Source organism: Cyphomyrmex costatus, unplaced genomic scaffold (assembly GCF_001594065.2).
Source record: "Cyphomyrmex costatus isolate MS0001 unplaced genomic scaffold, Ccosl1.0 scaffold30, whole genome shotgun sequence".
NCBI classification, from domain to species: domain Eukaryota; kingdom Metazoa; phylum Arthropoda; class Insecta; order Hymenoptera; family Formicidae; genus Cyphomyrmex; species Cyphomyrmex costatus.
In genome coordinates this window covers 2,762,365-2,774,273 of record NW_017277125.1, presented here as the reverse complement: position 1 = coordinate 2,774,273, position 11,909 = coordinate 2,762,365, and the positions used below count along the sequence as shown (strand labels likewise).

General features: G+C 31.2%; 2 protein-coding genes across 4 annotated transcripts in view; both read left to right on the top strand.

The window, feature by feature from the left end:
* Window positions 1-7,165, top strand: part of LOC108775436 (solute carrier family 26 member 6) — an 18,416-nt gene extending 11,251 nt beyond the window's left edge. For all 3 annotated transcript variants that reach the window (XM_018541806.1, XM_018541808.1, XM_018541807.1), the window contains 12 exons: window positions 71-232; window positions 628-738; window positions 959-1,137; window positions 1,777-1,944; window positions 3,136-3,240; window positions 3,971-4,104; window positions 4,337-4,499; window positions 4,647-4,823; window positions 4,908-5,180; window positions 6,108-6,281; window positions 6,422-6,548; window positions 6,895-7,165. In XM_018541806.1, coding sequence (XP_018397308.1) covers window positions 71-232; window positions 628-738; window positions 959-1,137; window positions 1,777-1,944; window positions 3,136-3,240; window positions 3,971-4,104; window positions 4,337-4,499; window positions 4,647-4,823; window positions 4,908-5,180; window positions 6,108-6,281; window positions 6,422-6,548; window positions 6,895-7,067 — 1,946 coding nt within the window. In that variant the 3' untranslated portion in view covers window positions 7,068-7,165. The remainder of the gene's footprint in view (window positions 1-70; window positions 233-627; window positions 739-958; window positions 1,138-1,776; window positions 1,945-3,135; window positions 3,241-3,970; window positions 4,105-4,336; window positions 4,500-4,646; window positions 4,824-4,907; window positions 5,181-6,107; window positions 6,282-6,421; window positions 6,549-6,894) is intronic.
* Window positions 7,166-8,760: 1,595 nt separating this feature from the next.
* Window positions 8,761-10,344, top strand: Spase12 (Signal peptidase complex subunit Spase12). Its single transcript, XM_018541860.1, has 3 exons — window positions 8,761-8,949; window positions 9,268-9,327; window positions 10,013-10,344. Exons 1-3 carry the CDS (start codon window positions 8,908-8,910, stop codon window positions 10,202-10,204), a joined length of 294 nt encoding a protein of 97 aa, XP_018397362.1. The 5' UTR covers window positions 8,761-8,907; the 3' UTR covers window positions 10,205-10,344.
* The last annotated feature ends 1,565 nt before the right edge of the window (window positions 10,345-11,909 follow it).

The following is an 11,909-nucleotide window of genomic DNA, read 5'->3' as shown; positions in this document are numbered from 1 at the left end:
TATATATATATATATATATATGTATGTATCATTATGGATACACAAATGCATGAAATTCATGATTTTATAGTTGCCAATGAGATGTCAAAACGATACAAAAATATCAAACCAGGTGCACTTTTAAAAAAAACAATACCTCTAATTGACTGGCTTTCGTCGTATGATTGGAAAAATAATATCTTAGGAGATATTGTTGCTGGAATTACTGTAGCTGTTATGCATATTCCACAAGGTATGTGAATTATATTAAATTTTTATAACAATAATATGCGATAAATTAAATAAATCGAAAGAAAGACATAGAAAAACGAAAGAAAAGAATTTATTCAGTTGAATAAATCAGAATTGAAGATAAATGCGAAGTATATCTACTAAAATAAATCCTAATTTGAGAATGTGATATTTTATAGATTAATAAATATTCATAGATTATAATTAGAGTAACGTGACTTGAAGTTATCATGACATAACACATTGATTTTGTACAAGTATTACTATTTATGACGTATAAAAATGAACTAAAAATGATGGTATTTTCCTAATTAAAATTGAATATAGATACTTTAGAGTCTCTAGGAATATATTAAAATCGATAATACACTAAATCAATATTGTATCTTTTTATAGGTATGGCATATGCAATATTAGGTAACGTTCCGCCTATTGTTGGTATATACATGGCTTTTTTTCCAGTTTTGGTGTATTTTTTTCTTGGAACATCCCGACATAATTCTATGGGTATGTACGTCAAATGTAGATTTTACTTTTAAGAAAATTATGCATGTACGAAAGAAACAAAAATAAAAATGCATTATGAGGACATACCTAATCCGTATAGAAAGCTAACGATTTATTAAAATTAGCGTAATTTCGCACAAACATTTATACAAATATTACATTTGGTTGCCGCTTAATTTAAAAAGCCTAATAATTAAGCAGGATTGCCGTTTTTGTTAAGGTACGTTTGCGCTTGTCTGCATGATGACTGGCAAAGTCATTACGACATACAGTAGTAGTCCTGCAGTTTCGACAAATAACACGTCAGCCGAGAACGGCACCTTAATTTCCGACGTAAACCATCAATATTCGCCAGTAGAAGTTGCAACCGTAGTTACGTTCACTGTTGCCGTTATACAGGTAACTACACTATGCAATATATGTACAATTCTCTATCGTTGTTGTGATACTTTCTATGAGCATTACAGTACTCTTCGGTACATCTCTCTTTTTCCTGAATTTCTTACTTTTTATTTGTTAAATCGTTATTTTTATTTTAGTCTAAGTAATGCAACTAACAAAATACTAATAGTTTTTATAAAACGTATCTATTAATTTTCTTCTCGTTATTTATAAATTGAGTAATTTTTATTATTTTCTTTTTAATAAAATATCCGTAACAAAAATTTATACGTCGTAGAAAGTACATCACATTTCAATTTTATTTACTTTTAAATGTAAAAATTTTTGCTTGTCATAATAATCACATAATTATGCACTTGCTTGTGTTCTTGGAAATTGTTTTTAGTTAATTACAGTTATCTTGCATGAATATGCTATAGTTTTATATTCATCCACTTTTTATTTTATAGATTAATTTCTTTTCGTCGTGTTGCGTTTTCTCAAAGTAAATTTAATTTAAGAAACTACATATTTACTATTTTCCACATCAGTTGATCCATTTTAATTATCATCCCCATAATTACTAGTGCATATTCGTGCAGTACAGTTTCGCTCTCTTGACCTCTCGTGCGATATCACTCAAAATCTGTCGTCTAGTTAGGAATGTACGTGCTGCGTTTGGGTATAATCTCTTCTCTCCTCGCGGACAGTCTCGTGAGCGGATTCACGACTGCAGCGGCGATGCACGTATTTACATCGCAAATAAGAGATCTCTTCGGACTGAGCGATCTGCCACGGCGCTCGGGTGCATTCAAACTTATTTTCGTGAGTAATAAGTTTTATTAACATTACAAATATTAGTCGACTCCTCTCTTTCTAGGACACATCTTTTCCAATATACTGTTCTTTGTTTATCCTTCTTTTTCCTATCGTCATCAAACAAAACGTTTGCATACGCCAAACATTTAGGTTGCTGTGGTAAACGCTTCCTGTAGATATCCTCGTGTAATCAAATTGTAATTTAAACGTCAGGAAGGTGTTATGTAACGTATGTAAAGATTACGCGATATTGCAAAAGGTCAGGGTTAATATTTGCGTCGCGCTCTATAACAACTTGCTAGTTTTGATGGTACAAAGACGGATTAACAAAAATACGGATTAAATAATTTCAAGTTAGGTACATCTTTGAACTTTAATACATTCGAATATTAATTATATTATTATTGCTGGAAGACGCACGATATAATAAAATGAAAAACCACAAATAAATATGTTATTTCATTTGGTGCATTAATTTTTTAAGGAAAAACTCGAGACATTAATCGTGCATCGATTGAACTTTTACGGTAGAAAAAATACATACTTATGCATATTTAACGATTTTCAGTTATGTATTCTTATGTTGCATACTTCTGTTGCATACTTCTGCGAGTCAACACAAACATAAAACGTAAAACCAGAAGTAGGATAACGTCTTAACATCTAAAATAGTCAAATATTTACAATTGCAAAAGTAAATGGTATTAATAAATTCCATGTTCTCTTTAGAGAGTACAATAGATAAGCTCTAAACGCTTCATAAGACTGATTTTTTTGACTTAACTAAATTCATTGACTTTGCATCAAAAAGTTTTTTTTGTTCGTCGATTACGAATTTAAAGTTTAAATTTAAATATTTAAAATGGTGTATCCAATATGACGATTCAAAACTTAAAAAGCCGTTATAATTCTGACAATTTATATAATTTGTAATTAGCTTTTAATAATATTATATTATTTATTATTAAAATGTTTAAATATTGAAAATATGAGCTATTTTCAATTACTATTCAGAAATATTTTCTATATATTTTTAATCTACCCACCAATGTTCAATGTTGGGCTCATGTCAGCAAAAATTACATCGCTTAGGCTATATGGTGCAAAGTTACGTAATTTAGATATTTAAATTTTCATATACATATATTATATTTTTTTTGTTCTTATTTACATTAGCTCTTTATTTACCTTTTTCAGACTTATATAGATATTTTCAACAGTATAAACAACATCAATATAACGGCTGTGATATTATCTTGCATCACTATCTTAATTCTTATCTTTAACAACGAAGTTCTTAAGGTTTGTAATTATGCTTTGTAAATAAATATGCGAGGTCGAGAGTATCCGACCTCTGCGTGTATCATTATCGTTGGGCATCTCTCTCCCCTCCCACGCCCCCTCTCTCTCTTTCTCTCTCTTTGTGGAAAACGCATTCAGTATTCAGGGGGAACCTTGTAAAATACACATGATTCTGTTCAGTCGGCAACGGTACGCAATTGTGAAGAAAAAAATCGATTTTTTAATTCGATACCAAAATTTAATTTTCGTATATCTTTTGAACTAAGGGTGAGCAAACGAAAATTCCAACTGAGCATTCGTGAGCAAACGATGAGCAAACGAATCCATGAAGAAAATAATCGATTTTTTAATTCGAGACCAAAATTTAATTTTCGTATATCTTTTGAACTAAGGGTGAGCAAACGAAAATTCCAACTGAGCATTCGTGAGCAAACGATGAGCAAACGAATCCATGAAGAAAATAATCGATTTTTTAATATCGGAGGGCCAGCTTCGCACGGGTTACATAACTGCATACAACTTGGTGATTTGTTCCTAAATATTCAATGCCTATTATCTAGTTTTCTATGTAAGATAGAGAAAGAGAGAGAACGTTCAAATGAATAAACATATACACAGTTGGATACTTTTGAAACAGACCTCATATTACATTTTGTATAAAAAGACACATATGAATTTTATAAAATTAATTACGTCTGCATTTTTTAAAAAGAAATAATTTGGATTTCAGCCAAGAGTCTCAAAGTTATGCCCCTTTCCATTTCCGATAGAAATGTTTGCAGTGGTAGTCGGTACTCTGATATCGATGCAAATGAATCTTGCGGATACTTATAATATAGTAACAGTTGGCGATATACCAGTAGGGTAAATGTGTAATGAAAATTAGCATTCGTTAACTCACTTAGCTTGTTAAAAAAATTAACTTTTCTATATAACTGTGTTAAAATAAATTTACTATATTAACTTTGATTAACCCGTTATGTGTGTGTATATAGAAAATCATACATTTTTAATAAAACTATATTAAATTATGAAAGTAAAATAAGTAGAAGCTTCAAATTATTTTAATATTAAGGTTTACAATTCAATTTTTCAGATTCCCGATCCCATCTGTGCCACCATTGTCACTTATACCCAACGTTTTAGTAGACAGTTTCGTGATTACTATGGTTGCTTATACAATATCAATGTCTATGGCATTGATCTTCGCGCAAAAGGAAGGCTATGAGGTCGACTCTAATCAAGAATTGATTGCGCAGGTAAATCAGTGTGAATGGACATATCGCAATATTTATACATACAATATTTTTTAATACAATAAATACGCTTATATTGCTTTGTATACTCTTAATATGTATATATATTTATAAAAATATATATATCAATTCTATACAACTTTTTTTCAGGGACTGGGAAATCTTGTAGGCTCTTTTTTCTCCTGTATGCCTATTACGGCTTCGTTATCCAGATCATTGATTCAGCAAACTGTAGGTGGACATACACAGCTAGCAAGTCTGATATCATGTGGAATTTTGGTGAGCGTTTTACTGTGGATCGGACCATTCTTTCAACCTTTGCCACGAGTAATTATTCTTTTTATCGTTTTTATCTTATAATACAAGCGTCAGATGATGATCAAATGCGTTTGATATTTGTGAGATGCACAGTGTGTTTTAGCAAGTATAATCGTGGTGGCGTTAAAAGGGATGCTGATAAAGATCAGTGAGTTTATGAAATTCTGGAAATTGGACAAGATGGACGCCGGCATATGGATTGTTACCTTCATCATCGTGATTCTTTTCGATGTTGAGTATGGATTATTGATCGGCATATTGCTGTGTATAGGAAGGTTACTTGTCCTCGCAATGCGACCTTATACGTGTAAGCTCGCTCTAGCACCAGGCACTGAGCTCTACTTGGATACTAAGAGATACAAAGGAGTACGAAGAACTTTTAATTTAAAAAAAAAAACTGTTTCTTTTCGTTAATCTCTATTATTACGATGTATATAAGACGGCGCACAAAATGTCATACCATTTAATTATTACATTAAAACCAAACTTGTGAAATGTTTTTCAATTATATGAGCCACTTCTGTACTTACATCATGGAAATTCTGTTAGATGTGGCATAACGAGTCAAAATTGGGCGGAAGTATAAAGGCATTAAGTTTGTAAAATGCAGAGTGGCACATGAATTGTCATAATATTTATTTTTCATATAACACGTTTATTTTTAACAAAATTGAAATTGATACAGAACTGGTATAAAATTAATTACTGAAGTTTGAAAAATTCAAATAGATAATATTCAATGTAACCGTCATGTTTCTTATGTTTGACATATTTTTCGACACAAATCTTCAAATATAATGTATTATGCATAACATAATTGCACGACCTCTTTGAGCCTCCGTCATAAACTCTGTTTCCATGAAAAACAATACAACTTTCTTTTTATGCTCAACATTTTAGGTCAATCGTCCATCGACCGTTCCGATTTCACCCAGTTCCGATTCGTAATGTCACACCTAATACAATAAAATTCCTAAAAAGTACAGAATTTATTATTTTTACAGAATTTCTGTTCACACATTTAAAAAACAGATACTTTATTAATATAGTTTTAATGAAGTAAATAAAATAGTATGACCTTTTTTGCACCATCTTGGATCATAAGCATTTATTCTCTTAAAAATAAGTAAATTTTTTATAAATTTTACATTTTTATATAGAATTTTTGATGTTTTAGTATGTCTAAAAGTTTTAGTAGAATGGCAAGTTGAGAATCAAAATTACCGTTAATGAAATAAAATTATACTGTTAACTATATATAATCAGAAAATAAATGTTCATTAAATATTCTAGACTGTAGAGATTCCCGGCATCAAAATCTTTCACTATTCCGGTAGCTTGAATTTTGCAAATAAACAATACTTTCGTGAGGAAGTATATAAGGTTGCAGAACTAGTACCTCAAACAGAATTAAAAAGGCGATTGCAAGTTGCATACAACAGCACTATACCGCAGGACATTAAAAAGGTAAATAATATATGCAACTTATACTTTTGAAACTATTTGCATAGAGAAATATTCCTCTGTGATATGCTAATTTAAGATAATTGACTATTGCATTTGTTTAATAACTTATTTGTAAATGTCTCGTTACTTAATTTTTATAGCTACGTATTCTTATATTGGACTTCACCGCATTGTCACATATTGATCTGGCAGGCGCGATTGCAGTGCGAAACATTGTTCATGAATATTGTGGCGTAGAAGTATCTGTTTATATAGCAGGTTGTTCCGGTAAGTATATTTAATTTTCAGTATAAAATTTTGTCTATATAATTTCTTAATTAATATCTACACGCAAGTTTAATTCATGATAGTGTCAATCAATAATGTAGATTAATTACTATTTATAATATATTTACTAATATTATTTACTATATAATATTTTCATTTCTTCAGCGATCGATTTTTTAATACATTCTACAAATATATAATAAAAATAAATTTTAGAATTCTTGTATCATGAATAAACGAAGAGATTGGTTTTATAAAAATTTCCCTATTAAAATGTTAATATTTCCAGTAGGAAATATTACAGATGAATTAAAACCTATAGTAATAAAAACTGTATCGATTACAGGTCCAGTATATGAAACAATGAGGAAGCTCAATCTGGTCGAGCGTAACGAGAACCACTTTTTCGCCATATTCCCTACTGTTGCTGATGCAGTACATTTCGCGCGTTCTCACAGTGAAGTGTCGTCGACATGGAACACTTGTAACCACGACGAGAACTACATCAGCAGACTTTAAAATCCGCGAAACGAAGTCACTTATACGCGACACCAAAAAGCTTTCGGTCAAACGCTTCTAACGCCGCGAATATTTATACACCTTATCACGATTATTTACCCGCTTCGTAATTCAGTTTACTCATTTGAAATAATGTATTCGGTACTATGTATATATGCTATGATAGGTAATATGATCGTTCAATCATTTATGAACAGTGATACCATATTTGCGATGATTTAGCGAACATCGCATTTGGTATTACGATATCGGCATTAAAAGCGATCAGAATAACAAATTTTATCGGAGTAATATTTTTAAATTCTTATTAGATAAGAACGATCTGAAGTTTAAAAATTTAGATGGATATAGTTTTGGAAATAATTTTGGAAATAATTTTGTTGGATCATGAAAATAATTAAGTAGGAAATTCATAACATGAACAAAGCTACACATTTTTTCCTAGCAAAATACGTCAAAATAAAACGGTTTTTTCGTAATTATTCATCGCCCGCTTCGTATAGGAGAGCAAAGTAATACACAACAGGTTTTAAGAAAAAAAATGACAGTACAAAAATGTAATTTATATTAGAAGCTTAAATAAAAAATAAGCCATGATTTCAGAAATTAATAAAGTAAGAAAATTAGAAAATAGACAGTTAGAATTTAAGTAAAAATTTATAAACTAAAAGATTATATAAAGAATGCTAATTGCTATGACAGCGTTAATTGTCTGGATATAAATCATATTTTTCGGATAAAAATCATATACTACTATCTTTACCCAAAAGAAACAATCTAAACTAGATAATAAGAATATTAATGCGGAGTCTACGACAAAAGATGTAGTGCTTTAAATCATAAAAAATTGACAAATCACAGTCGAGAATGTAAGAAGAATAATTAATTACGGCCTGTATATTCATAGTGGTTTCTTATGGACTTTCTACAATAACCCGCAACTTTTTAGGTTTAAGTCTTGGCAAATCACAGTCGAATGTGAAAAGAATAATAGTTTATGATTGGTCAATTTCTTATGGCTTAAGACTTAAAACTAAGGTATGACTTATTGTAGAAGCCATATTATGTTTGAAACCGTCTTGAGCTGATTCTACAATGAATCGATAGTCCTAAGTTTTATCGATAAAGTTGACCAACAGCCAATTTGTACGACAAATTATAAGACAACCGATTTTTCTTCTTCTTCTTCTTCTTAGTTTAGAGCAAGCCCGATTTTATAAGACCATTCAAATTCGACTTTATTCCTTTCCATTAGTCAAATTAAATGTCTCGCTGCACAACCGACAACTGGCAGATGCAAAAAATCATGGTTACGTATTTAAGTCAAGACTGATTAAGACTTAAAATTTCCAACTACAGATTTATTGTCGAACATTAAGTAAAGTCTTGAGGATAAATAAAATACTTACAAAAATATATCAGAGTTAAATAAATTTTTGACATAATTACACCATACAACGTATCGATGTGTTACATCTCTGCGCCACACATTAATTCTTGTGACGGACGTAACGTAAAAAAAGTATATCGCACTTTTTGTTAATCATCTGTTTAAAATCCATTTTAAAATTCGCGCCGCGTCTGCGCAATCAATGGTCGCGTTCAGAAGACTTCAACCACTCAACTGTTGCGGAGCGGATTCGTGAGCGCTCGCTATTGGATGATCCAAAAGAATATATCAATAGCAGTGAGCGCTCACGGTCGCGGATCCACTCGCTGCTGCTCGCAACTGAATGCGATCGGTGACAATAGACGTTTACTATTCACGCCTCGAATTGATCTCAAATCGAAATAATTGACGTTTCTGTGTTTTGCAACCACGTCTGTATATTTGTTCACCATGAAGATGACAAATTTCTTTTCAACCATTCCGACGCATATGGTAAGTGACGAAGTCTTTGAAAAACCACATCGAAACGAATATCAATCCGCGATAAGTTCAAGGCGAGTGTATTTTTTATTTACGAGGTTAGGATTACCAAGCACCGTATGTTAACGCGATTGATACTACGGTTGCCGAAATAATTTACATATCTATTGAAATAATTTACAATACACTGTACATAACACTGTAAATCTTTAAATAAATTTGTTATTTCTATATTTACCAATTACTTGTAAATTCGTACACCATATATGCTATTTCTATGCTAAGTCTTTCAGATTTATGCACTCTTATTACTCATGCTATTTGTTTTAGGATTATGATGGCCAAGCTAGAGCAGAGAGATTGTCGCGAGTCATAATATCGTTATTTGGGGTAAGTTACCGTTCTCTAGAAATGTTTAAAATTATCTACATAACAAACCATATATTTGATATAGGCTATATAAGCGATGACATCACATGTCCTTGAACAGAAGGTATTGATAACAGTCACTTTATCATTTACTTCAATCATTAAGGTTCTGTTCAGAAACATTATTTGGCTGTCTCCATGTATCACCTTATCCTTATTTAACATTGGGTGAATAATATCAATAAAATGGTACATGGAGGCACTCAGATAACATTTTTGGATGCACCCTATTTGGAAAAATTGAAATAATTTCAAAAATTCATTTAGAAAGAATGAACAGTCTGCAATATGATACTGTTTCTAATCGCCAAAGACACCATGCTAATCAACATTCATTTCATTTTCTGTAACACAATATTTATCATACACAGCAACTATCCTGCGATAAATGTTGATTAAAAAATGTATCACTGTATGTTTTTCATTCAGTCCAAATGCTTTCTATGCTTAACAAGTGAATTAGATGATAAAGCAACTGATTGTACTCTTATGTCTTCTATCCAAAGATATGCTATATACATTTAACATTATATAGTCAACGTCAAATATATGTATATACAATAGACTTTAATCTTATACTGGGTATAGTTGCTACAAAGCTTGTCATCCTTTTTTTTTTTACTAAACTAATAAATATTTTTTACAGATAGTCGGCTTAATTTGGGGATACGTCATTCAACAATTCTCGCAGACAATCTATATTCTAGGTGCCGGGTTTGTTATGGCAGCATTAATTACTGTTCCTCCATGGCCTATGTACCGTCGTAAACCATTGGATTGGCAGGCACCGCGGTATGACGCTGCTACTGAAGTCATTAAGCCCAAAAGGAAAAAATGATTACGGGACATGTGTATACTTCAAATAAAATATAATATATCGTACAATGAATCTTCAATGTGAATTGATTGCTGATACGTGTAAATCTTTGCATATGTTTCACTGAACATTTGTTTCATGCAGTTATGAAATACAAACATTCTTAATATATAAATGCAGCTGTGTGTTGGAATAAGTATGAATGTCAAAGACTTTAGATTTCTTTTTTGTATTGTAAGATATACAAATATTGTACTTTAGTACAATATTTGTTGGCTGTACATGCGAATTATAAATAAAATAATATTGTAATAAAAGTATACTTATGCGAATTAGATAATCTATAAATAGTAAGGTAAAGAAAAATTTAAGAGCAATAAAAGATTTGTATGTCGGCCCGATTGATTTTTAAAGGAATAAACGGAAGTAAATCTATTACAGATATAAATTGTACGCAGCAAAAATCATTCTCTTTTAATTCCCTACTATTATGCAGTACTGTATATCCAATTCTTCTTCACATGCATTATATAATAAAGTTTCAGCATTTATTAACTCTGTTATAATGAAAACAGAAATGATGAAAGTATTATAATTTGATTATTCAATAAGTCTGATACATATATAAGCAATAATACATTTAAAAAATGAGATTTCTAGATACATTTTAATTTAATAAGCGGTTCGCTAATTCGGAAAAGCTAATAATTTTCTGGAATAATTTTTTTGAGTAAGCTTATTATCTCATCATAATGCATAAAACATTCATAATAATTATCATTTCGGATAATGTAAGTTCAAGAAAGTCAATAATATATAATCAAATATAATTATTCGATGTGTTATATCGCTTCGGTTTCACATCACAGGTGCTTACGTAAAGAAAAAAAAAAAAAAGGGGGGAGAATAACCAAACGTAATCCTTATACACTTGCAACAATTTCGCACGAGTGATAGCGCGTTTCCCTTCCGTAACGGAACTGTATTCTTATATAATCGTTGCGCAGAAATGGCAGTGGCCACGGATCACTTCTCGCAAATCATTAATCGATCAATTGCGTGTCCTTCGCAATTGCAACATGCCGCGCCGTTGTCTTGATCTGAGTCGTTGGACGAGTTCCAACGTTTGACTTTCATCGATCACGCTCGTTCATTTTCTCCGATCGCCGCAACTATCTGACCATCATTTCCCTTAAAATCACCGCACCTACACTGCGACTTTCACAAATGGCGATCTCGCGCAAAGACAGTATAATTGTCGGCATTGTCGCGGTTCAAAAAAGACTGAGATTTAGATATAAAGTTGTTAAGTTATAATATTCGAAGCTTTCTCCTTTCCTGCTTTCATGCTACTTCTAAATGTTAAATCAATTTGCGAATTTCTAAAAAATTAAGCTGTTACATTTCACAACTTATATTTCAAAGATAGTTTATGAAATTCGAGACAATCTTGTTTTTTTAACGTTAAATGTTTCGACTAACTTGTGCTATTCCCGTAGATAAAATAAACGTTCGGTTTTATAGGTAATAATAATCTTTGGAACTGAGTTGATAAATACGCTCGTATTTCAGATAAAATAGATATCTATATATACAGGGAAAGAAAGTACGCTTTACTTTTGTAACGCACCGGTCGTTACTGTTTATCGTTACTTGGTTAAAATAACGGATTTGAGGTTGCAAATTTTTTATATATAACGGTAGCATCAGGATAATTGGGAAAGTT

What these genes read in the sequence shown, in the direction of transcription:
- Spase12 (XM_018541860.1), top strand. Translation starts at nt 8,908, where the DNA reads ATGAAGATGACAAATTTCTTTTCAACCATTCCGACGCATATG. An exon ending in CAACCATTCCGACGCATATG is followed by an intron (nt 8,950 to 9,267) that starts GTAAGTGACGAA and finishes TATTTGTTTTAG; the next exon opens with GATTATGATGGCCAAGCTAG. An exon ending in TCATAATATCGTTATTTGGG is followed by an intron (nt 9,328 to 10,012) that starts GTAAGTTACCGT and finishes TATTTTTTACAG; the next exon opens with ATAGTCGGCTTAATTTGGGG.